General features: G+C 37.0%; 1 protein-coding gene across 1 annotated transcript; it reads right to left on the reverse strand.

Moving 5' to 3' along the window:
- On the reverse strand, nt 1-25,485 carry LOC128997029 (splicing factor Cactin-like). The gene is made up of 12 exons (XM_054422608.1): nt 25,301-25,485; nt 22,396-22,581; nt 20,681-21,092; nt 20,057-20,231; nt 18,930-19,063; nt 18,381-18,498; nt 6,899-7,075; nt 6,253-6,448; nt 4,738-4,930; nt 4,151-4,305; nt 2,450-2,594; nt 1-241 (listed from the first exon to the last, which is right to left on the reverse strand). Exons 1-12 carry the CDS (start codon nt 25,312-25,314, stop codon nt 53-55), a joined length of 2,094 nt encoding a protein of 697 aa, XP_054278583.1. The 5' UTR covers nt 25,315-25,485; the 3' UTR covers nt 1-52.
- Nucleotides 25,486-27,731: the final 2,246 nt, after the last annotated feature.

Raw genomic sequence — 27,731 nt, forward strand, 5'->3', positions numbered from 1 at the left:
TAATAAATATAAAAATATATTTACATAAAGTTAGTATCTTACACATACAAATTTATCTACGATATCTATAACGCTTGAAGTGGAACCACAATTGAAAAATGTTGTTGTGAAATTGACATCTGAATCCTCTTTTGTAAGAGTATTCCCACTCTCTGTTCACAATCTTGAATGCAATGTCTTCGTAAGGTGGCCCAGCGTGGAATCGTAAAATGGCAAAGTCGTGGTTCTCTGGACATGGGGTCTGAAACCAATGTTATAAGTTTAGAAACTGAAAAAAAAATCTAGTTAACCCTCCGAGTGTTATTTGTCGCTGCATCGACACATAACACACTTTGTGTAGTGTTTTGTGTCGACGCATCGACTCACAAACACTGTTTACGGCGAAGGCTCTATGACTGACAAAATCGGATTGAACTGGATCGAGTTAGGTATCGTTTTATTTGACAGATTCAGAGCTTTCTCCGAAGGTCTGTCTCTAAGCGCTTTTCATTTTAGTTCCGAAAATATTGTAGCAGACAGCTGACGTGCGTATTTGTAAACAGCTTGGTTAACCTCGGACCGATGACTGATGTGTTTTATTACGTTTATCATTGTTTTAGTGTTAAAAATCAAAAGTAGTGATATACGATATACGTGGTGCATTATAAGAAGATTTAAGTGATTTTGAAGGGCTGGTTGATGATCCTGAAGAAGTAGGTAGTGATATTGATGTAAATTATCAGCCAGATTCCTAGCTATGGTTAGGCTATGCATTCTTAGCTAAACGCTATGTACTGAAATCTGTTTTTTGCCCATAACTTATTTATTTGCAAATCTACTTCCTTATATTATTTTATATTTGTAATCATCATAAAATTTAGAACAAAGAGGCTATTTTCAAATATTTATAGGCCTATAATTTATACAACTTCATTGAGTGTGAACTTATTTTTTTAGAAAATTTTCAAAAATATTTTTTTTTACCTAAAAATTTTTTTTGAAACAAATGTTCCTTATGTTTTATGTATAATATTGAAGCCCATGATTTTCCAAACAAAATGGTATATAGAACAGTATAATTAACATTGTTTTCAAGCTTCTCAGATCCGTTTTAATAAAACCTTGCAAATGAGCAAAAAATAGGCAGACATTAAGGCCAAAACAAGGGACACTCGCAGGGTTAAGCTAATAATATTACAGTAGAGTCCGAAATGGTTGGGACTGGACCCATTTTGGATTACCGAATATTTCGGATTAAAAGTCTTTTTTGGTTTTTAATTTTTTTATTATTTTAAAATTAAAATTTATTTGTCCTAGGACCCTAAGCACAAGCACGGGATTGTTTTTCACAGTACTTTAGGCTAGACCTAGGGGTTGCAGCATTATCACTTAAATAAAATCCATTGGTGATTTGGCGGGATTGGAACCCTTTGGGGACCCTTGAGGGGACAATAATGAAACATGTTTACTAAAAAAATTTTGAAGTATTTAGTAAAATACTCGAATACAACAAGTTTATCTCGCCCGGCCACTACAGAATACTTCGACGAGGTACAGCTAACTGTCGTTATACACAGTTTCGGCTTTTCCCAATGGGTGACAGCACGTACTGGGTCATCACTTTTTGTGTCTACAATAAACTGCATTATGTCGTCACGCTAGTAGTTTCAACTTCCCCCGATAAGTGACAGCATGTACTGGTTTAAAAAAAAATTTAATAAAAAATATTTAAAAATTTAAATTTAAATTTTTTTTAAATTTTAAAGTTAATTATAAAATTTTTTTTGGGATTAAGCGGACTTTTGGATTACCGAAGTTTGGATCATCAGGACTACACTGTACTATAATAAATAGGCAGGACATAGTACACACAGAAAACACAAAATGAAGACCCATGGGAACTATTGTGAAATATTGTCTTTTTGGGTAAGTCCACCAGGGGATGTATTATTGTGAGTTCTCTGGCCAACCTGACCAACCAATCTTATCTACACAGCTATCTCTTATCCCTTGATGCATTGATTAGAGCCTTTCCTTGAACAACCCTGAATCAATCAAGTACTAATCAAATCGAATCACAACTTAAAATTCATCAAAGCTCCAATTATCTGGATTATTTTGGGTGAGACTGTACTCAATCCTAATACCTAGTCAAAAATCCGTATGGATAAGATTTTTCAGGAAAAGTGATTTAAAATAAACAAATAGTAGTCTTAAACAAAATTTCATGATGCGTGTTTTGACATTACATTACAAACGAAACGAAACCAAACAATATACTCGCCTAATGATGGACACAATTAGCACATATTAAAATACGCAAGGAAAATTACCAACAATTGAAATTAACTTTATTATTCAGGTTGAATTTATTTATTTACTTGCACAATTCAAGTTGCACTGTAAATTAGTTCAATTCTGTCATTCCAGTCCTAAAGCTTTCATGTTTGAATATGATGAAGTTACTCACCAAGAAGTACTCGGGCGTGGCATTCTTGTCGATGAGGTCAGGGTAAAAGATGTTGAACTTGTACCCTTGCACAATCTTGGGCGGAGGGTTGTCCATGTCATAGTGAGTTTGGTTGTATTTGTTCCACTCAAATCCTGTGTGAACCCTGGAATTGTGATTTTCAAATTAATCACCATACACTACTAACAGTCTTCCTCTTCATTATACAATACGAATACAGGCAAATACCTTGTCAAACACTCACGGCTACAACCATACTGTAAACATAAACAAGACGATAAATAATACACATTAAATATATCACAATGGTGATCAGTTTTGACTGTTCACACTGGTCATCATCAGGTTCCTTTAAAAATAGATAGCATGAAATGGTATTCTTGCTCAATTACAAATTGGTTGCTCAAGGTTTTTGGGAAATTACTTTCATTACCAGAGCTAGGTATAAAGATACACATAGTAAAAATTGTCACATCTTTGGAAATATTAAAGAACACTGAGATCATCAAAATGCCAACAAAAAGACGTTTCAATTAAAAACTTCGTAATTATTTATGAAAATAATAAACAGTATGTGTAAATTAGAGATGTGCGAGCCTGAGATTTTTAGTCGAGCTGAACTGTTTTCTATGATGAATTTTGATATGCCAATTAATGCATTAATCCGTCACTAATATTCATTTCAAAATGTAATGTTAGTTATCATAAATTAGGTTTAAAGTTCATATATCAATTTAATATCGTGATAATTAAATATTGTTGCAACTGTGAAAAAATCTGTTTATCCCTCCGCAGTCTTGTAAACATTATCTCTTCTGCAATCACGCCAAAATCTTGAATATCTTCTGCGATTATGGAAATATCATCATGGTCTTCCGTGATTGCAGCTAAATTGTGAACATATCTCATGGTTGTGTAGACATAATCAAAGTTTTCCTCAACCGTGGCCAAATTCTGAACACCTCCTGCAAGTCATGAATTCATAATTTTGCATGAAGTCATAGTTTTTTGCGATTATGGCAACATTCTGCAAATCTGCAGCGGTCACAGAAAAGGTATCATAGTCTTCTGCGATCGTGGCAAAATCTTAAGTATCTCCTGTGGCAATGGAGACACCTTCGTATTTTGCAATTGCGGGTAAATCTTGAACACAGTTGAGAAGATATCATCATAGTTTTCCTCGATCGCGACAAATTATACGTTGTCTTCAGTTTAGTCAATTGTTCAGTGGGGTAACACTCACAATTGTCTAAGGAAAAACAAGAGAATAAGAACAAAATTGGAAAATAAGAGTTGCCTATTAATAGATTAAAAGGTTTCGAAATAGTAGAGTAGGAACCCTGTTTCCACGCGTTCTTAGAATGTTGACATTTCCTCTGGTCGTGGAGACATTGTCATCATCTCCAGCAATCACGGAAACCTTATTGCCATTATACGAGATTGCGGTGACAGCGTGAAGTTATTGATTGAGTGATCTTTGCAAATCATTCTGCTATGGTGATTGTGCAAAGCTCACCTTAAGCTTGATTTCCTGACTAACCAATCGATCTCTCAACCTTGTAGGCTAGGCTTGGCTCAACTGGAAAATCAAGCCGCTCACACACCTCTCACAAAACATTCTAAGCTTAATATTGTGAGTACAGTTGTTGAGCGTATAATAATTTGTAAATACCAACACTTTAAACAAAGTTTTACACACACCTGTTGAAGTATCTGGGCTTGCGAGGCCTATACTTGTCAGACCACAGATACACCTGACTGTCCAGAGCGGACTCAACGGAGAACTCTGCCTCATCATTGGTCATCCCCTTCCGAGCCTCTCTACGCAGAACTTCCTCTTCCAGCGACGTCCTTGTCTGTAATATCATAAGTGACCATCAGTGAAAGAGGAAAAAATGTTGGACAAAGAAAAATTTATATTAAAGGAAAACACACTGGTAAAAATTAAAGGGTAGTTTAATTTAAGCTGGGATGGGTCGTTTTTTTAGGTCAGTTGTTTTTACTGATTTTCAGCATAAAAAGAGAATCGATGGAAAATGTCAGTTCTAGTGGTTCAGCCTACTTTGTATAGTATTTAATGAAAATGTCTGGCCTATCAATTAAAATAATAATAAAAAAGATTTATATTGGTAACAAAACGACCACTAAAAGAGTTTGCACTGATCCCTTGCAAAAAATTCCCCCCCCCCCAAAAAAAAAAAAAATAAATAAATAAAAAACAAACATTATTAAGGTGTTAATGGTGTTTTTGAACACATATTAGAAAAAGAATAAAAAAAAGTGTGTACCTGTGCAGGCCGGCCAGTACCCTGCACTTGCAACCTGGCAAATGCTATCCTCCTAGCATCATCTTCCTCACTGGTCACTATAGTGCCGGGCTCCAGCTGAGTAGCACTGACATACTGTGGACTGTACTGGCCCGAGTCATAGTCTGCAAAACTCTCAGTCAACATGGTGTTGGCTACCTGCTCCTCGTCAATCCTGCAACACATAGTAAAACATAAGAATGAACCATTGACTATGCAATGAACTTAAAAGTTATCATCATGCACACAAAATAAAATGAAATAAATAATTACCAACTGAAACAAAACAAAGTAATAAATATGATTTTCAGAGTTGAATGACGATGCTTGATGGCAAATCTGTGTGTGCATACGTTTAATTTAAGATCAAAATGATGAAAATCGGTCGGGTGGAAGATTTGAGCCGGCTCGGAAAAGAAAAACCAATAATTGTTAATATACAGATGATTTTCAAAGAGTTGCAGGGTGTCTACAGTCTACTACATTCTTGATAAACAATTTATGGACAAATACTGTATATTAAATTTAAGGGCAATTTGTCGTTACATTCGTCGTTGTTGGTACAAAATAGCCTATATTTTCCAGATTTTTCAAACTGTACAGTATTAATCTTTTTCTTCACTGTAGTTGTGCCAGAGGAGAATAAGAAATAATATACTAGAGTCAAGTAGAAATTTGTTGAAAAGAGATAAACATTTAGTTATACTATGAAGATAGCTTTTTCATTAGTGTTAGGCATCTGCACTTTCTGATTAAGCATAAAGTTCTTGAGATGAAAGATCATCAACTCTTAACACCTGCATATCTCCTTACTACTGTAATCCTTACATCTTAGTAATAAATTGTGAATGGACGAGTATCAATGACAGCAGTGGAATATACAGGGTGTTCAAAAAAGGTGGGGACATAATTTACGCACTGATTCCTTGGGTCAAAATAAAGAGAAAATCAAGAATACAATTTTTTCTAAAATCGCTTTGTTAATCAGATATCCGCTATTTTGTATTTGTTAATTAACATTTTTATCTTTGAATTTATTTAACCAATCATTTTACAACTAAAAATCGTAATATTTCAGCTATTTCTTATTCGATCTTTTTGATCTTGGCATCGTTTGATAGAAAATTAAAAATCCTAAATAAAAGTGTTGTTGACATTGTTTCATAAAATCAGCCATTTTTGAGTAATTTGAGTTTAAACAATTAAAATGACCACCATTTTGAAATTTTAGGTTTAATCAAGATATTTTTTTTTCTAAGATGGGTCTTTCCTACCTTAACATACATACCAAGTTTCATAAAGATCGGTCGAAAAAATTCAAAGATAAAAATATTAATGTAAAAAATACAAAATGGCGGATATCTGGTTAACAAAGAGATTTTGGGAAAAATGTTTTTCTTGATTTTCTCTTTATTTTGACCCAAGGAATCAGTATGTAAATTATGTCCCACCTTTTTTGAACACCGTGTAGAAATGAAGTTAAAAGGATTTACTTACTCTTCTTCACCCTCGCTTTCTGCTTTCCCCTCCTGAGATGTAGATGGGACTGGTTCCTCTGCTCCCTCCTCCCTTTCCCCCTTCTCTTCCTCCACTTCCCCTTCGCCCTCCATCCCCTGCTGAGCCTTCAGCACCTCCAACTTGCGGCGGAGGTTGTCTTGATGTCTGTCTCTCAGTCTAGCTCTAGCCATGTGGGCTGCAAAGTGCAAACAGTCACAATATCAATGCCAGCCAGTATAAAATTACTAACTCGGCAAGTTAACCGTGTTCAATAGATACCTCTCAAATTAGGTTCCTCATTGACCAAGAAAATTCAGAGAAACTATGTATCTTTAGAGTAATGTGTTGGAATTCATTGTATATTAAACTATTCGGCCAATTATTTATTTGCAGTAGGCTCCCGTGTTATTGCTTTTAAAACATTACAGTTCATTTGGCAAAAATTTAATTTAAGCAAGACAAAGAATATTGATATCTTCAAAGTCAAGATATCTGCTTGTAATGACAATTGTCTGCTACTTACACATCTGTCTGCTGTGCTTCCTGTCACAACAGTTTGTGATTGGGCAACCTTTGCATCTTAAGTAGCCTGTGATTGGGTGATTAGTAACCATGGCAACTTAAGTACAATTAAAAGAGCAAATACCTTTGAGTTGGGACAACAGTGACTCCCAGTAACTTATGTCGACGCCTTGAGTTTTGGCAGAGATTTTGCTCTCGATCTGAATCTGCAGTTTTTCCAGCTGTGAAGCCGTCTTTCCCTTAAACACTGAGGCTACGTCTTGTGCCACCGCCTGGTGAATACCTTCCCTCCGCCCTACAGCTGAAGATAAAGAGAACATTTTATAATGCAGTGATTATGAATTTGTCAACCTATAAAAAAATCAAATAAATTGTGGATTATAAGAACTTACTTCGGCATGGCCAAGCTATTGGAAACCATGACGGTTTATATAACATCAACATATTGGGTATTTTAACATGGCCTCCTCTAATACAAGGTCTGCAGCATTGCAGTCCCGGCCTACTAAAGCAGCTGTTGCACCAATGCATAATGGAGCGTCTTCAATGTTTGTGTTTACACTTTTGTTTTTACTGTTATTGCCATGGCAATAGGCCAGCTACGGTGACGTTACCACACACAAACACTACGTACGTATATTAGAGGAGGCTATGTTTCAAAACATTGTAAATTTTCCCAGAGTTCAAATTCCTAACTATACCCAACTATACTCCATCCCATTTTCACTGAGCAATAAGGAGCTTTTACGGATGCATTGCACGACGTCCAAAATACAATTCTTGAGCTGTCTCTCGACGTCCAATATACAATATTTGACTGTTGCACAGTGTCCAAATCTCATTATGTCCAAAATTACTGTTACAGTTACTGTACACTGCAATAATCATAGTCCTTCTACAAGCTCTGGACGTCATGAGATCGGTCATCGTGAAACAGTGCACTTGACACTCTAAAAAAATAGTAGTTGCACCACGTCCAAAGACGCTGCCAATTGCACAACATCCGATAGCTCAGCACTGTCCCACGATGTCCAGAGCATCTACACGCTGTGAATACTGTTTTACCGACTGTAGTGAATGCTTAACTAACCCATCCTAGCTCCATATGCAGAAACTCTGAACGTTGTGCGACACTGCTGAGCTAATGGATGTCTTGCAACTGGCAGCGGCTTTGGACGTGGTGCTACTGCTATGTATTTGAGAGTATAAAGATAGTGCGCTATCGCACGACGACCAATCCCATGACATCCAAAGCTTGTAGAAAGACTATGTTTCTTGCAGTTAATGTACTTTTGGACATGAAGAGATTTGGACGTTGTAACTGTCAAATACTTTATCTTGGACGTCGTGAGACAGCTTAAAAATTCTATTATGATGGATGTCGTGACACTGACTTATATCATTGGACGTTGTGACATTTGGACATTTTGTAACACTCCCTCTTTTACAAGCCATGTATTTCAGTAACAGAAGCCGTCCTAAACACATCTGATGCTGCAAAACACTCTTTAACCTTTAACTTTTTTTGTTGCCACTCTAGTAGTTTTAACCATACCAAAGTGAAAATCCAAAACAACAATTAAAATACCTAGTTAAAAAAACTTGTTACAGAATTGATCATTATTGTTACTAGAGATAGCAACGCACACCTGGGTGCATTATGTTAAGCTAGGAGTAGGATGGAGTGAGATGATCTGTGTTACTCTGTTACTGACTAAGATCAGCTGTTTATTTAGCTAGGACCATTTATCAAAAACCCAATGGTTAAGGACAGCTGGACCTAGTTTCCGAAAAAAAAAAAAAAAAAAAACTAGGTACTGATTTTTGAACCGGCAACCTCAAGTCAAATGTACTTTAGCACCATCATGAGGGTGATGTACACAGTAGTCACACCCAGCCTGATATTGAACATGATGTTTCCAGTTATGTTAATAGAATGAATACCTCCTGATACTACAGCTTGTTTGGTGAACGTGGACTAGAGTACTGTTGTGTATCCACATGGGTTAATTTATTAGTTTACAGTTTGATTCCGTTTATATCTGGAGCAGGGAGCTCAGCCAAAAGTAGTTTTTAACTCTGAGATTTTGCAACATTATATCCAGTACCAAATGTGGTTTGAGGTAATTCTGGAAACCAGCATTTGCGTCACAACCCCCACCACCTTGAGGTTAGATATGGTCGGTCCTTGTGAACCACCAACTTACAGTCAGAGTCAGCCTAGGCGCGGCCACTAGCTGGTCATGATTCTCCCGCTGATATTAGCAGGTATGTGGTGATAGGCTAATAGGAGATTTACATTGCCCGACCCTTGGTTCAGTAGTAGGTAGCCCTCTCTCTAAATTCTACCCTTTTAATAATGGGGATTCTCTGTGATATTAGCGTAGTCATGAATTAGTAAGATATTATAACTTGTATTTTATTGCTTATCCGCTTAATAAATGAACCCAATTAACATCACGCCCGAGTATTTATTCTGGACACCCCACCCACTAGCGGATACAACATTTGGTGTCAGAAGTGTCCTTTTTTTTTAAAGGGGGATTGTTCTTTTTTTTAAGTGGGTTTAATTCTTTTGGGGGAATGTCCTTTTTCAAGGGGTATGTTATTATAGTTTAAGGAATTTAAGTTAATATGGAGGGATGGATTTTTATTTTTTTGTTGGGTTTAAATAGAAGGGGGTTGTTAAGTAGGTAATTAAAGTTTGTGGTTGTATGTAAATTATGAGGCGAAAATGACTGGGATTCAAGATAGGGAATTTGATCTCTTTCGTACCCAGTTTTACTACGATTGCCTAGGTCACCTATTTACTGAAAATAAAATAGCCGAATTAGTATCTGTCTATGTGTCTGATTCAAAGACATATATTTTGTGCGAGAGATTGACGCATAATTTTTTTAGGAAATTTCGATTGATGTCTGTAGAAGTGATAGATGAGGTAAGGGATATTGGAGCCGTGTTACCGGGGATTATAAGGGTTTGTAGTGGCACTCCGGGTGTGGGTATTCGTGCGGTACAGGTACGCACTAATTATGCTAGCATTCTATTGTGGGAACGTTAGTGATGGGTTATGTATGTGTCAGTATGTATGTCGACGATAGGGGATTTTTAAAATTTGCCTGGTGATGATCTTGGCGATATTTTGGTGCTATTGGTGTTATATTGGTAGTGTTGGGCCGGAATCTAAAATTGTGGGCTTAATGTTGGGCAATAAATTCACTAAAATTAGCGTGCCCTCGGTGTTGGAATATCAGAGGCCGTTTGGCACAGCTCCAGGGGATAGCTAAACATAGTGGGACAGAGTAAATTTTTTATAAGAAGTTAATTTTGTTTTGAAATTAAAGGAAAAATAAAATATATATTATTGATACTTTTTTTTAAGTAAATAAAATGGTTGTTTTAAGTAATTTGTAAAATTGCGTTGTTGATTGGAAAATGTTTTTAGTAATTGAGTAAATTAAACAAATTGACTTGACAAATGTTGTTTTAAATTAATTAGGTAATATTTAATAACCCTTGTAATATTATTGCTAAATACATTTTATGATTGTATTGAATTGAATTTGCAGTGAGAGTTTGGTCCTGGTTAGAGGGATATTTTTTTGGGAATATTAATTGGCATAGTGATTTTTGGGGTTAATCGGAATGGTTTGGTACTATTTTGATGTTAAGTTGTTGTTTTGTTTGATACGTGGGTATTTTATTGTGATTAAGTAATAGTAATTGTTAATTGAAATGTAAAAGTGGGACCCACATTGATAGTTTGTTTTTGTTGTATTGGGGATGGGAAATTTACCAGTAGAAATTTTTGGAACGTCCTTAATAGTAGCCAATATGCCGGAATTGATCGCGGGGTAATTTGATCAGGTCATATAAACGTGGCGGCATTGGGAGGCAGCTCGCGAAGCCGAGGTGTCCCTTACAGAGGGCGTGGCAGAAGCGTTCGGGACATGCAACGCTATGTTCCATTTAATAACGAAAATCCCTGGGGACGGCAAATATAGATCGTTTGGTTAAGTATCAAGGATAATTTGTTGTGGGTACGGTGAGCTAGGACACCTGCAGAGGAACTGTAGGGTAGTGGTTCGGAATTGGTAATTAAACTTCGCGCATCCAGCAGAGAAATAGAACCGGTTGTTGGATTGAGCGTATTCAGCAAGGAAGTGGCACCAGAAGTAATCCCAAGTGTAAAAATAGATGGTAGAAATGATTTAACTATGTGGATTGAAGTGAATGGTAGGGCGTGTAAATTTCTTGTGGATTCTGGGGCAAAAATCTCGCTGATTCATAAAGGGGTCTTCCAAGGGAAATTGGTTAAGACAGATATGAGAGCAGCGGGAATAACAGGTGAACGATTAAAAATATTCGGGGAGGCGAATATGGAAGTAATCGTGCAACGTAAGTTATACGAGTTGCGGTTTTATGTTGCGGACCTTACTGGGTTTTCTTATGAAGGCATCCTTGGGGATGGACACGGGTCGAGAGGTCGAAGCCGTGGTAAATTATGAGTCCGTGGGAGGGCTCGCTTCGAGATGTCGAGGCGGTTAAATGTACTCAGTTTTCGATGTCTGTTGTCGTCTAGAAGACTAAATCTGTAAACCTAAATCTGCCGGAAATAGGCCAATCCGGGGGAAATCAAGGGGGGAAGGAGCTGGGTGACGACTCAGTTCTGGAACCGGAGGGAGATCGGAAATTAGGGGTAGAGACGTGAAATTGCACCTGTATGTTCGTAGGTTATGGAACGTTTTCCTAGTCGAAGACATCGTGGCCCGGGCGAGTACGGAAGTTGTGTTTTTGGCTAGGGTAAAGCCGGTAAAATGAGAAATATGAGTAATAAGTGTTTTTGGCTAGGGTAAAGCCGGTAAAATGAGGTATGTGGGTTAAAGTTGTAATACTGGTGATAGTATTGTTGTTATTGAGGTCGTGGTACCTACGTTGTTGTTTCATGAGGATATTTGTAGCCATTGAAGTAATGTGGTTGTAGTAAGGTCCGTAAGTCAAGTGGTTAAAAGGTCCGTAAGTTAAGTGGTTGAAAAAGGTGATAGGAAGTCGTACGTCCAGTGTTGTATAGTAAATTTGATTGATTATGATTGATTATTTGATTGTTATTTTGTCTCGTAAAGTACCGGTCGCGAGGGCCGAAGGGGTTATGATTTGACAATGGGTTAAATAGTTGTGAAATAGACGTTTTTGAAGTGAAACCTAAGTATAGTTGTGTAGCTAATGTGAGTAATGCCTACCATTCAGTAAATGAACAGGAAAAATGTACAGAGTTTAAAGATATTATTTATAGTGATGTATGGGGAGAAGTAAAAGAGAAAAACGAATTATAGTTCTGTCTGATGTTTTTGAGTAATTGGATAAATGTTTGTCATGGACGGCAAAATTGATATTGATCGTGTAAGTGATTTAAAATTAGAACATTTAGTCTCAGAGGATAGAAAGGTTATGAGGTCAGTACTAGTTAAATAAAAGGTAGTATTTTATTATGGTTTAAAAAAGAAATAGATAAAGATAAAGATTTAAAGGAGGATAATAAGTTATATTGTGTTGCAATTGACTACCGTAAGGTTAATTAGTTGACTATAAAATTTAACTATCCGTTGCCACTAATTTAAACAATACTTGACTTCTTGTCAGGTTGCCAATTATTTACTACACTTGGCCTACATTCGGGCTATTTTCAGATTTAAGTCGGAAGTTAGTTATCTCGGACATATTATCAGTGGTGAAGGCGTGAAGATAGACCCAAGGAAAGTTGAAGTTGTTTGCACATATCTTATTCCAGTAAATGTTAAACAAATACGTAGTTTTCTTGGGGTTGGTAAATTATTATGGAAAATTTATTTAAAATTTTAGCGAAATTTCAAAACCGTTAATTGAGTTGGCATATAATAATATCAATTTTAGTTGGGGTGAGAGGCAGTGGAAAGTGTTTAAGTGCACACACTGGCACATGCACTCTCGACAAAACCAATAATTTTTGAATGTGGTAATTTAGTAGATGCAGTGAGTTAAGCGTTAAAATCAGTTAAGGTAAATATAAATGTATTTAAGGAAAAGAGTAAATTGTATTATGATAAAAAAAAAATAAGTATTGATAGAATTTAATGTGGGAGATACAATATATATATTTTTCACCCGAAAATTAAAAATACACTAGGGCAGAAGTTTGTTAAGTAGCCTACTGGACAGGGCCTCATACCATTCTATCCAAGTTATCAGATTTAGTTTATGAAGTTTAATTAGGAGAACGTAAAATGAATTTATGTATAAATAAATTAAATATAAACGGGGAAATTTTGCGAAATGAGATAGTGTTGGGATATGATAAATTTAAAGAAATTATTGGTAATGATTTGAGCGATAAGGACGATGTGGTTGTGGTAAGTGATAAGTCGGATGAACGTCCGGTGATTGACGGAATCGATCAAAATTTGCGGCCGGATGCCATGGTTTTTGCAAAACCAAGAATTGTCGGAATTAGGCCGGAGTACGGCGGAAGTGGTCAGGCACACGTCCCGGAGAAGCGGTGAACCGAGGCGCCGGAAGTACCAGAAATAGAAGATGACATGGGCGATATGAATATGGCAAACACAAGTAGTAGCTCGGACCAAAGTACTTTCCGAGGTTGGGGTAGTCCATGTTCTGTGACTGAGTCATTAGGCTCAGAAAGCTCAAGCCGTGTGGAGGATACTGGTAATTTAACTATGATTGATGATCCGAGGGATGTTGACTGGACACCGTCCAAAAAAATAAAGATGACGTGCCAGATACGAGAGTAACGACTCATCTGTACAATACTAGGCACAAGTCCAGAAATCAATCAGCAACCAGTCCTTGAGTAAAATTGATGTTATTGAATTAAATGAAAGAAATTAATTTTGTATTTTAACAAATGAAACTTGGATGCACTTCCTAGCTGAAACGCGAGACGTTATTGTTTGTAGGTATGCGACGTTGTTCTGATATTATTAAATTTTTGTTGTGGTTGTATAAATACATATAGGAGTAAATGTGTGAAATGTGTATTGTATAAATGTAGGAGAGAATGAGAAAATTTAACAACGTGTTGCACTAATTGTTTAAATGATAAGGCGGTACTTCTACATGGGTTGAGAATGAAGGAGGGAGTAACTTAAATTCGTTTACGGGCGATAACGGACCAATGGCAACTTTTGTTAGATGGGGAGGATGATAGGGATAATATAAGGGGAAAAAGGCCAAAAAGGGCTATATTTGATTCTATAGGGACAGGTATGCGTCAAGTATTCAGAACCTTAGACTTGGAAGAATTTTATAATTTAAATGATAAAATTGGGAAATTGGCGATCATTCAAGAGGAGATAGTTTATGTTAGTTAGGAACAAGTAATTTATGTAAAAACATTACAGTACGGGTTGAAGGTTACACATTTATATATTATGGGGCTTGTAAGATTTTTTGAAAATAAAATTTACAATGCGTGCACAATCAGTGGAGTTATAAGTTAATTAAATTATACTGTAAATTTACAAAATGGGTTGTATTCATTAGTCAGAAGTATTGAGTTGATGGGATTAGAGTAATATTTATTGTTTCGTTAAAATTCCCAGATAGATCCTTTGAGTTGTTTAAAGTCTTTAACCTCCCTGTATATGATCAGAAATTAAGGGCATATGTAAGTTTCCATAGTCTGTCCCCATATCTAGCTATTACGCCAGATCGACAGCGGTATGCCACTCTGAGCGAGGAACAACTCCAGCGATGTACCCAGGGACAACAGGCACTGTGTCAACCACTATTCCCAGTGTACCTACGTGTAGAATCCAGCTGTGAAGCTCAACTGCTAGCCGAGCGGGGAACAATGATCCCAGGAGTCTGTCAGAGGAGGGTGCATCACGGACCAATGGACACTGTGTTTCACCAAGTGCCGTCGCAAGGGCTGTGGGTGTACAGCACAACAACAGCAATAACATTGACTTTTGAATGCAGAAATGAAGTGAGGCAAACAACGATCAGAATTCAAGAATTTCCTAAAATGAATGAATTATGAACATGCATTATTACGAAATCCAAGAATCATGAAAATTTCAAGAAAGTGGGAAGCTGGCACAGTAATCATTTTGTGCGTCATCGCTTGTTTGACCTGCTACTGTCGAAAGCCATTGGGAAAGGTCGTCCAGCTATTTTGGGTGATCAGCCACTGTCAAGGAGCCCAGACGGGACCACCATCATCAACTGTAGACAGCGAGGTGCCTAGCCCGACTCCAACCATGTACCGGAGAGCAATCATTCCAAGTGCAGGGGTCCGATGGAGCAGCCACGCAGGAATCAACCTCACATCCACCCTCAACCGTTCACAAGCAGCAGAAGTCCACCTGGCGAGGAGTCCTCAGCTCAAGAAGAAACCAATTTGTAGCCCCCAGAAGTATCGCCAAATCAGTGAATTCGTGTGAAAGTGCAAGTGTAGTGAGTGAAGGGCATTATTTGTGTTATTTTGCGTGCATTATGGTATTGTAGAATTTAAGTAATGTATTATGTTGTAGCCGCAGCAAAATGGTAAGCACCAAGATCAGTGCTAAACGCGTTAGTGTTGACGCGGGTGCGGTACATACGTGTGTATGTACGCGTACCGGGTTCGCTAAGTGTACATATAGCATGAGCATTTACCGAATCCCAGTTAATAAATATGAAGTAACGCTGCGGTGATATGAGAAATGTATTGATGTTGACATTAATTGTCAATTGATGATGACGGCGGGTCTCTAAGCATGTGTCTTTCCGAACCTATTGAAATTCATTGTAATCAAAATTCAAAATTGTCACGTAATAGCCACGTGCCATTCGGGGCGTTAAGAGCCACCCCAGTGACCGGACAGGCCCTAAAAGATTGCCTGTTCGTTTTGGGTAACCGCACCCTGCCAATTGAGGCTCAAGCGGTCCCTTTAGTCATGTTTATACCGTCATCAGGGTTATTTGTCTTCCTTGTCTACCTCAGGTTGTAAGCAGTATTATGCAACGGGTTGTATGTTCCTCAAGTGTTTAAGCGAAGGTTGTATTATTTAGAATTTAAGTTTGAGGGTGCTATTTTAGATATGTTGGTGTTTATGAATTAATTTGTGGAATGTTAAATGTGTAATGAAGTATATATAGTGTTTAAAAAAAAAAAAGTGTTAAAATAGGCAAAATGTCTGTATGAATGGATTATGGAGTGTGAATGCATAACGTTAGGATGTTCCATTAACTGTGGATATACCCTTTGTTGTTAATTGGTAGTTTATTTATTTTGTGAACAGCCATTAGGCACAATTCGGGAATCACGTGGTAATTGGTTTAGTCACACATTAATGTGGATACGTCAAGGGATTGTCACAATTGGGCAAAAGTAAGCATTTACACATGGTGACAGTACTACGGAGACAGCTGTAGTCTGCGGGGTGAGTGGAGGTTTTTACCCCCTCGCCATTGTTGGTCATTCATTAAATGGACCTGGTATGCAGAAGTGTTATCTTTGAAGGCCAGTAGTGTGGTCTGTGCCAAACAGCTGTTGTCGCCAATACAGATAACAGAACTCCAGCTCCAGGATTGCTTATTTACTTGTCCTTGAGGCAAATATTTCAGATAACTAGTTGCCCACAACATTCCTGATTGTGTCTGATGGTGTGAACATAGTCAACGTAGCCAGTGACGGCTGCTGTATGAGTTTTGATACATAAAGATAGTTAAAATCAATTTTAAATATGCATAAAGGTTGTCGGGGTATAGAAGCAGAAAGTGGTGTTAAATTTTGGAAATATGAAATGTTTCACCAAAGATATAATGATATGATGTAATAAGTAGGGTAGTTGTTTGGTGTGTGTGTGTGTGTGTAAAAGTATAAGGTATATATATATATAAAAAGAAAGAAATAAATTAAAAAAAATAGTAAAAGTATAAAATAAAATAAAAATATTTGTGGTAACATTGATGGGTTGTGTTGTTGAATTAATCAATTATAGTCTTGTGTTTACTTTGTGATTTAAATTGATGTATTGTATTTCTTTGTGTTTATTTTGGGAGTTTGATTTAATAGAGATGGAGTATTGGCTAATTAGTCAGGGTGTATTGTAGTTCAGATAGGATGCGCTATGTTAAGCGGGGAAGAGAAGAGATGCATTTTGTAGATGGAAAAGTTTATTAGCGTGTTATAGTGTGTTAACTGGTATTCGTATTGTTTTATGTTAAAAAAATATATTGCATTTTGCTTAATCATTTGCCAATTTTAATAACATAATTAATAACATTATCATTGTCGTGTGGTTTATTGTGTATATGTTAGGATATTTAGGTAATATTTAGCGGAGATAGTCGCTTATGAATATTTAGCGGAGATAGTCGCTTATGAAATCAAGCAAAGTATTAATTGATTTCATTTGATCATATTGGATTTGATAAGTTTTAAATTTAAATCAAAATTATGATTCATCATTTCACTGTGCATACAGTTGTAGATGTCCAACTGTTTCACTGAGGCGGCGTGTGCCACCGCAGGCGTTATCGCTGCGGGAAGCCGGTCAATGATAAGCCTGTATCTCTGTTGTGACTTTGTTGCTGTAATTTCGTATCAAATATGAATATACTTTAACCATAGAATATTTTAGATATTTGTTTTGACATTGCTATGGTGTAGCTTTAATGCTTGGACAAGCAGAGAATTCCCCTTAGAGTATCTCCTATAATTGTAAGGGCCAAGGATCATTTAACATAAACAAAACACATAGTTCTTTCAAAATTCTTTATTGTTGGTAAAAGTTAGACCACTTGAGTGTGGTCTCACTTTTAGAAAGAAGGGGCGAATGTTGTGTATCCACATGGGTTAATTTATTAGTTTACAGTTTGATTCCGTTTATATCTGGAGCAGGGAGCTCAGCCAAAAGTAGTTTTTAACTCTGAGATTTTGCAACATTATATCCAGTACCAAATGTGGTTTGAGGTAATTCTGGAAACCAGCATTTGCGTCACAACCCCCACCACCTTGAGGTTAGATATGGTCGGTCCTTGTGAACCACCAACTTACAGTCAGAGTCAGCCTAGGCGCGGCCACTAGCTGGTCATGATTCTCCCGCTGATATTAGCAGGTATGTGGTGATAGGCTAATAGGAGATTTACATTGCCCGACCCTTGGTTCAGTAGTAGGTAGCCCTCTCTCTAAATTCTACCCTTTTAATAATGGGGATTCTCTGTGATATTAGCGTAGTCATGAATTAGTAAGATATTATAACTTGTATTTTATTGCTTATCCGCTTAATAAATGAACCCAATTAACATCACGCCCGAGTATTTATTCTGGACACCCCACCCACTAGCGGATACAACATTACCTATGGACTTTTGATTATCCCGATGATGTCTAGTTCATAGTATTATTCTAACAACTTTGTTCTTTCTTAATATCCAAGTAAAATTTCCTTAAACTGGCTCATGTATTTGTTTTAATGTATAGTTTTTGAGGGCTTGGCTCATACCTATGATCAAAACTTTTAACTAATAGGGTAGGAAAACAAAACATGTACAATGGGATAACCTTTAAAGACCTATATAGTGTATTTTATAAGCCACGTGATCGGCAAATACAGTTCACTTACCCACTTCATACTCGGACTGTTTTTCTAGCTTCCGCAGCTTGTGCAACTCATCTTCAACAATCACAGTAATATCATTCCAGTAGTCAAGATTTTTGCCTTTTTCTAGTTCTTTGTAAACCTAAAAAAAATTAAGTCAATAATTGAAACTGTGAATATGCTATACACGTATGAACTTTTTAAACAGTTAAAAAATTACTTCGTGGTTTGAAGCTAAGCAATAAATGTTAAGTTAAAACAAACATATAATTTACGATTGATAGCCTAAATTGTTAAATGAGGACTTTCAACAACAATTTTATTTAGGCGAGACTACAAGACATATAGCCTAAGTGATACTGTGCCTAAGTGGCTTTGCCACCAAAGGTGCATATAAGCAGTCTCGGTATAAGATATCAAACTAAATGAAATCAAAAGTAAATACTACCATTCAGAATTCAATAGGCCGATAATTTTCTTAATAAGCTATTCTATTTTAAGATAATAAAATAAGTTAAACATTTCATTCTTCTCCACACCATTAACAATTACTGGAAATAGAGAAATACAAACCTTGATGTCCTCAATAAGGTCCTCTAGATCCTTTATCATCAGTCCGTTGAGATATGTGTAAGGTTCATGCATTTCAACCGCATCCACCTCTTCTTCAGCACTGATGTATTTAGCTAGTAGATCAATCGGTTTGGCTAAAACAAGCAAACATAGAACATTGAAAACAATTGTTTGTTTAGTGAAAGGGAAACACTTAACTTACTTGATATTTGAAGTCTCCATTTATAACAGGATATTCTAGATTTATTGCATCAGGTTTCGTCTTATTTATAAAACTGCATTTCCTCATAATCGTAGGCTATAGGGAAAAAATAGGCCTAGGGCCTACATGTTTTTTGTGAATTTCTTATTTTAACTTTGATATATCCAACTGTCTAATCTCTTATGGTAGGCTATCAAAATTTAATCGCTGATACAGGCAAGAGTTTTTGACAGTCTAAAAGGGGTGGGGGATGTCAATGTCTAATTCAGTTAAAGTGAACTTCGAGCCCGTTTGTGTAACGTGAGATCTTCAGTTTGATCTGGACTATGGCTATACACAGACAAAATACCTATTTGCTATAAAATAGGTCTACTGTGGGAAAGATGATCAGCTGAGGTACTGATACCCAGGACTTTCTTTTGTAGGAGCAGGATTTTAGAACGTGCTGGCAAGAGACTCTATAATGTCATAGGTTCAGAAAAAGTGTATGGTATTAATTAATCTAATATCTCTCACTCTCTCAGTAACAAAATATTTTAGCTTCCTTTAACAGACAGATTACTCCCGACAACTTGGTACAGGTATGGGGTCAGAAAATTACTCCGAAACATTTAGCTTAAAAGTGCAATGGATAAGTTGAGTCCTCTGCATTTAGTTGGAGTTTGATTGCTGTGATCTTTTGTGTTTGACAACAGACTGTCCATACTGTGTTGTTCCATTCTCACACAACTGCTACTTTTAGAAGGCCCTTAGAAAACTGGCGCTGCTGAAGTAACAAATAGCTTACCAAGCCTACTCGTACAAACAGAAATTGTATGAAAACACATGAAGAGACTATTTACAGGTTAACAGTAGGCCTTCAATAAAAATAACCGTACAACTCTGTGAGTATCTAGGTATCAAAACAACTTTGAAATAGGCCTACCTCTGCCGTCCTGTATCCGTATTCTGGAACGTAGTCGAGCTTGTTCTAGATGGAACTGATCTTCATGTTGTTGCCACTCCTGGAACTGTGCTGCTTCTTTGCTACGTTGCATCAAGGACATTTCTTCCTCCCTTTGCTGACGTTCTAGCTCTCGCTCCATCCTGCGTTTCTTCACCTATACAAACAAAAAATTACACACATTTCTTTACTGGCTAACGCCCACAGTGTAATTTTGAGACAATTACAGGTTTGCTGCGTTTGGGGTATTTCCTATCTTTCTGGTGATGACATGAACAATATACGCTCAAGATGGATGGAGTATAGGAGGTGGGCCAGACTAAATGATGATGTCACTGCATACCCAGTGGCGGTCTTGCCTTATGAGACATGGTTTATTGTTATTTGTTTCTGGTATGAAATCTGCTGTTAGCTTCTCTCTCTTGCTCAACATGTGCATTTGCTACTGGGTATGCAGTGAGTCATCACTCTATCTGGCCACCTCCTATAGCCTACTCCATATATCTTGTCTTAATTCTTGAAGTGAGACAAATACAATACTTAAAACTAATAGCTGGTCTAGGCCTAAACAAATCAATGGTGAAAGAAATTTAACAAGTATAATACCTTTTCCAACTCCCTACGGTTCTCTTCTTGCTTCTGTCGGTTCAGAACTTCAAGTTGTTCTTGAGTCACTCCTCTAAGCCCTTCTTTTTCAAGTTTCTTTCCCCATACAAAAGTATCTGTCAATTTTGCATCTCCAAAAGGGTTGTCAGAGTTGGTATATTTTATGTAATCATTATCCCACCCCATACGTTTTTTCTTATTATGTTCTTTGAGCTCTTTCTTGCGCAGACGGCGCATACGTTTTTCTTCTGGGGTTTCGTTAGCTTTCATGAGCTCTTTTTGCTTTTTCCTCTCTAAAATGTGTCTCTCCCTCTCTTCTTTTAGCCTCTGTAGCATTTTTACTTCAGTTGAGCCGCTTGATTCAGACGAGGATGAACTTGACGATGAGGACGAACTTGATGATGAGCTTCTTCTGAAACACATTAATTAATTTTTTAAATTCCAATGCCTAAAAAACAGCTTTTTGATAACTCTCTAGCATGGATTTGCATTATTTTGTTATACTACTTAACATACACTGAGATAGAGATAGGCCTAAAGAATTTTTAAAAGAAAATCCATGAAGTTCCGTTTTTAAATTGCAATTGTAGGCTATTTAGTGCAAAAAAAAAACCATTGAAACTTAACCTTAACCTTCATGGATATGGGACGGATAGACTAAATCCACTACATCAATTTTTATGGACTAAATGAAAGTTTTAGTGTTTCAGGCTTTACGGATATATTCGCATAATGCTTTTTTTTACATAGAAGTAGAGGAGGAAGTGGATATTTCTGCCAACTGTGTCTAGTAGAATTGTGCCATTATTGCAGTGCTTTCTTGCACTCTTCAGGAGTACTGTTAAATGCATGTGGCATGCCGCCCTTCCCATGCAAAGTTTGTATGTGTATTTTAGAACATAAGTTTACCATGTAGGCCTAATGTTTTGTTTTAAATTAAATGTACACAGTAATCAAGGTGGGGCCTATCTACATTTTATTCTTTACATACAACCTATTGTTGTTCTAAACCTTTAGAAGATGGGATGTGGATAGGCGTGACCATTTAATTGGGTACCTACTTTCCTGTTAAAGGGAACATTCATTATTATCGATGATTTTCTCTCTCGATATATCAATGTTTTTGTATTCCTTTACAATCAAGCATTTTCTTTTGATAACAGAAAAGGCATGTGGAGAATATCAAACGGAATTTTGAAATGGTATGGTATAGCAAGTTTGGTTAGTTATGCAAGGTTAGTTTAAAGAACAGTTTAATTTCAATATAGCCTATAGGTCTAATATTGTTTTTAGGCTATTGTTTGTTGATACCGGTACTGAACAATATTTTTTTTCTTAAGTTATCATAGTTGATAGCTGATATGTTTCAATACTGATTGATAGGCCTATATCGGATCAAAAAATAAAATATCGATATATCAAAAAAAATCATCGATGATAATGAATGTTCCCTTTAACAGGAAAGTATCTACGGTACCTTTAATTATTTACACGCTGAGTGAGTAGTTTTTTAGAAGTTATTTAGAGTATTAATGAATTTAAAAAAAATATAGAAATGAAAACTAGGCTAAGCCATTAGACTCGCCCATCTGAGGTTGGTTATGCTAAGTATTTTAACAAGCAAAAGCAATCATTGATTTAACAATAAGTTAAGTTAAATTTAGGCCTAAACAAGCATACCAATAAGTTAAGAAATTAAATTTAAGTTACCTTACCTTTTCTTTGACTTGCTATGTTTCTTGGAAGAACTTGACGAGCGATGTCTGTTCTTGTCATCTTGTTTGGAACTTTTCTTTTTTTTATGTCGTTCATCATCACTGTTCGAGTCATCAGATCTCTGATGTCTGGATTTTGAAGAATGTTTGCTTCTTTGGCTCTGGTGTTTACTTTTAGATGATTTCCTGGGTACAAAAATAATAACAGACTCAAAATTTATCTACCTGTGTAGGCCTATTAGATAAGAGTCAGACATTTATAATTTTCGCTCGTAGCCTAGACGCACCTATTCTCAATAGCTAAGCATACCCCATGTAACTTTGGGGCCGTCCACAACGCTCAAGGAGGGGGAAGGGGTTCAGCTTAGCGGTGTGAGAAAGGGGGAAGGAGTTTCCAAGATCGTCACAGTAACGCACTTAAAATAATTTTTTTAAGTACCAGAATCATAAAATCAACTTATTTATGAAACCGTTTTTTTGTGAAAAAAAATATTTGGAATACCAGATCAGTTTTAAAATTTTCATTTGTTTATTAGGCACTGTAAATCCAGCTACTGTAGATCCCTTATCAACCGACCTCGAAATAACAAATAATCAAATTATTCTCCCTTGATCGTAAAATATTAGTTTGTTTTAACCAACCTTGCTTTGAGAGCAGTTCGGTGTAACCGTCGCTTTCTAGAAATCTTGGCATTTCCGCTCCCATTTTGGCGATGGGAACCATATCTTATGCTTTTTTCCACAGGATGTGACTAAGTTAATTTGTATTCATCCCACAAAATTTATATTTATCAAAAAAGCTGCTATTTTTGTATTATAATCTAGAATATCTTAAATCTTATTGCTTGGGTAAACGAGCAACACAACTTGTAGGGATGGCAGGGGAGGACGGTACTACTGCAAGGTCAAGATAGTTTTTGTGACCGGAGTAACAAAAGTATTTGACTTAACCGTGTTTTGTGTTTATTTACACATAATTTTTCAGTCAATAAAAAAAGGAGATAAGAGTAGTTTATTTAATTATTAATGCAAGTAGCCTACGACTTCAAAATAACAGCATGGCTTTAGGACTGGCCGCTCAACATCTTCTGCTCTCTTGACCCTGACCAGCTTTAATAGCAGAAGTAGCCACTACAACCACGGAAAACGTAGAGCTAATGACTTGAACATGCGTCGCTGCCATCTAACACAAAAGAGCTACCCGCACTCTGCTTTAATTTCAACACCTTGCCCTAAAGAGTCAGACACCTATACCTGAAAGCTTTCAAATCGACCCTGGGCAATTCTCTCTTGCAAAGGCCACTCTATAGTGTGCAAGAGTTGGTGGAGGAACCTCTCACGCGGGATGAAATTTCCGCCACAGCCTTAGTAACTTAAGTATTTAAGTTAATGTATTGTAAATAGGCTATATGTTAAATTTAAGTAGGTACTATTAAATTTGATGCTATCTATCCATAATCACAGTCAAAGATAAAGAAGACAAGTATCAAGTAAGTAAGTAAGTAGGTCTATAGGCTAGTTAAAACTACGGTATTGCTCTTTAGTCAACCTTATCTGAACCATTGAGTGGGTTCAAAATGAAAGGATGATGAAGGAAATGAAAGATGAAAGGAATAAGGAGGTAGGCTACAGTTTCTTAACTGGGCTACAGGCCTACTAGCATAGATTAAAACTAATGATTCGTTTAGTAAACCTTCATTTGATTTTTTCACTCAGCAAATATGGATTGGTGTGAACCTGGCAATAACTTAGCTATAAGTAGTGTGCGCGCCATATAAAATCTATTACTGGCCGTTTTGCAGAAAAATACAGCCGAGTAGATTATTACCGATGATGTCACCTGATAGAGGACACATTAACGGACACAACAGTATCAATATCATGAACCTGAGGACTAACTTAGGGGGGGTAAATGCAAAAATAAATAGTGCGCACGCCTTATAAAATCTATTGCTGGCCGTTTTGCGGAAAAATACAGCCGAGTAGGTTACTACCGATAGTGCCACCTGATAGACCTACATTAACGGACACTACAGTATCAATATCATGTACCTGGAGACTACGTTAGGGGGGTAAATGTAGCAATAAGTAGTGTGCGCGCCTTATAAAATCGATTGTAAAAAATACAGCCAAGTGGCATTTACCCCCCTAACTTAGTCCCCAGGTACATGAGATTGATACTGTAGTTTCCGTTAATGTATCCTCTATCAGGTGGCACTATCGGTAGTAACATACTCGGCTGTATTTTTCCGAAAAACGGCCAACAATAGATTTTATAAGGCGTGCGCACTACTTATTGTTGCATTTACCCCCCAAAACTTAGTCCCCAGGTAGGCCTACATGATATTGATACTGTTGTGTCCGTTAATGTGTCCTCTATCAGGTGACATTTATTGGTAATAGGCTAACCTAAAGTTACTCGGCCGTATTTTTCTGCAAAACGGCCAGCAATAGATTTTATAAGGCACTACTTATTGCTGAGTTATTGCTAGGCCTAGGTTCACACAAGTCAAGTTTGGAAAGTTAGGTTAGGTTATGACAGTTTCATTTTATAATTAAACTTAGGCTTAATATAACTTAACTAAAAAATATTAGCATAGCCCAGTTAAGAAACTGTACCCAAATAAGGTTCAAGCAAAGCAAAAAGAAGAAGGCTAAACACTTAGCCTAGGTCCTACTTTGTTGGAAACACTCTTTAAGCCCCAGGCCTGGGCAAACCAACAAAATAAATGTTTTAGACTGTTGTAATTATGCTAATGCGCTTCAGATCTTACCAACTCATTTAGAGATATAGTGTTACCAAAGTTAAAAGAATATGAATGGTGTTCTTACACTGTCTTTCAGTTAGGCTAGGCCTATTTATAAATGTCTGAAGTAGGAAGGTAAAAGGTAGAAGGTTGCTTACCTATCGTAATCCATGAAGCTTACTAATATTCTACAGTAAATATTTGTTCAAGGAATACATTCAATCCAACATTATATGTAAATAAAACCAATAATTACATCACAAACAAAAATAAAAAGTATTCACAGTGGAATTAATTAACCTTAACAACAACAACTGGATGTTTTCATCATAACCAAAACGTTGAGGTCGAGGTGACAGCCTGACTATTTTTGTCGTATTGGCATATTGCCGATGTGGTAGTCTGGGTTTTTTTACCCATGAGACTACAACGTTCTCTGTGGTTGTCCATTTTTAAGAGATAATAATATAGGGTGGGTTCCATAATATCGACAACCGTAGAAATTGATCGAAACTGAATTATTCCCAGTTTGTCGACACTGGAATATTCCCACTTAACCAACATCCCAAATAACCGACGTCGCAAATGATCGACACCACAAATTGTCGACATCCCATATTGTCGACAATGAAATAGTTTCACTTTGTCGACACTGAAATAGTCCCAGTATATCGACAAGCTCCCGTTCTTCGGAGCTACTCTTGAAAAGGAGTTGTTCTAATTCATCATCATCGTTCAGTTCCTCAACTCACGAGTCGCAATGATTCCGAATTCCGATGGACATCTACCTTTATTGACTAAAAACTTTTATATTGTAAATATTTATCTTGTTTATTTCTTTCCTTGTTTACAAGAAAATAGATGACTCGTAACATGTTAAAATGTAACGTGTTAAAATGTAACATTTTAAAATGTAACATGCTTAAATGTAACGTGTTAAAATGTAACATATTAAAATGTAACATGTAAAAATGTAACATGTAAAATTGTAACCTTTTAAAATGTAACATGCTTAAAGGTAACTTGTTAAAATGTAACATATTAAAAACGTTATGAGTACTGGTATGAGTAAAAGTTTTTATGTCAGCTTGGTGGTTGAGTGATTATAGTACTGCTGTAATCAGAAGGTAGCTGGTTTGATTCTATGTTACTTTGTTTGTATTACCTGTCACTAGTTTGGTATTACTAATTTAATTAATCTTTGTCACAGGTGTACGAGGCTGCTGGGCTGGCCAAAGCTGACAGTTTTATCCGACAGTTCCCTGATGGCTACAGTACCATTCTGGGGGAGAGAGGAGTTACCGTGTCTGGGGGCCAGAAACAGAGGATAGCTATCGCCCGCGCTCTACTGAAAATCCCATCCATCCTCATACTAGACGAGGCTACCAGGTCAGTTGCAAGGGAAAGACTTGATCATAAAAAATGTTAAAATGTAACATGTAAATATGTAAAATGTAAAAATGTAGACGACGACGACGACGACGACGACGACGACGACGACGACGACGACGACGACGACGACGACGACGACGACGACGACGACGACGACGACGACGACGACGACGACGACGACGACGACGACGACGACGACGACGACGACGACGACGACGACGACGACGACGATGCTGACAGTTTTATCCGACAGTTCCCTGATGGCTACAGTACCATTCTGGGGGAGAGAGGAGTTACCGTGTCTGGGGGCCAGAAACAGAGGATAGCTATCGCCCGCGCTCTACTGAAAATCCCATCCATCCTCATACTAGAAGAGGCTACCAGGTCAGTTGCAAGGGAAAGACTTGATCGTAAAACATGTTAAAATGTAACATGTAAAAATGTAACATGTGGAAATATAAGAAGTTAAAATGTAACATGTTAAAATGTAACGTGTTAAAATGTAACATTTTAAAATGTAACATGCTTAAATGTAACGTGTTAAAATGTAACATATTAAAATGTAACATGTAAAAATGTAACATGTAAAATTGTAACCTTTTAAAATGTAACATGCTTAAAGGTAACTTGTTAAAATGTAACATATTAAAAACGTTATGAGTACTGGTATGAGTAAAAGTTTTTATGTCAGCTTGGTGGTTGAGTGATTATAGTACTGCTGTAATCAGAAGGTAGCTGGTTTGATTCTATGTTACTTTGTTTGTATTACCTGTCACTAGTTTGGTATTACTAATTTAATTAATCTTTGTCACAGGTGTACGAGGCTGCTGGGCTGGCCAATGCTGACAGTTTTATCCGACAGTTCCCTGATGGCTACAGTACCATTCTGGGGGAGAGAGGAGTTACCGTGTCTGGGGGCCAGAAACAGAGGATAGCTATCGCCCGCGCTCTACTGAAAATCCCATCCATCCTCATACTAGACGAGGCTACCAGGTCAGTTGCAAGGGAAAGACTTGATCATAAAAAATGTTAAAATGTAACATGTAAATATGTAAAATGTTAAAATGTAGACGACGACGACGACGACGACGACGACGACGACGACGACGACGACGGTTTTTATGTCAGCTTGGTTGAGTGATTATAGTACTGCTGTACTCGCCTTGTAATCAGAAGGTAGCTGGTTTGATTCTATGT

The sequence above is a fragment of the Macrosteles quadrilineatus genome, unplaced genomic scaffold (assembly GCF_028750875.1).
Source record: "Macrosteles quadrilineatus isolate MER2022 unplaced genomic scaffold, UCM_ALF_1.0 Scaffold_6__1_contigs__length_79288215, whole genome shotgun sequence".
Taxonomy (NCBI): Eukaryota; Metazoa; Arthropoda; class Insecta; order Hemiptera; family Cicadellidae; genus Macrosteles; species Macrosteles quadrilineatus.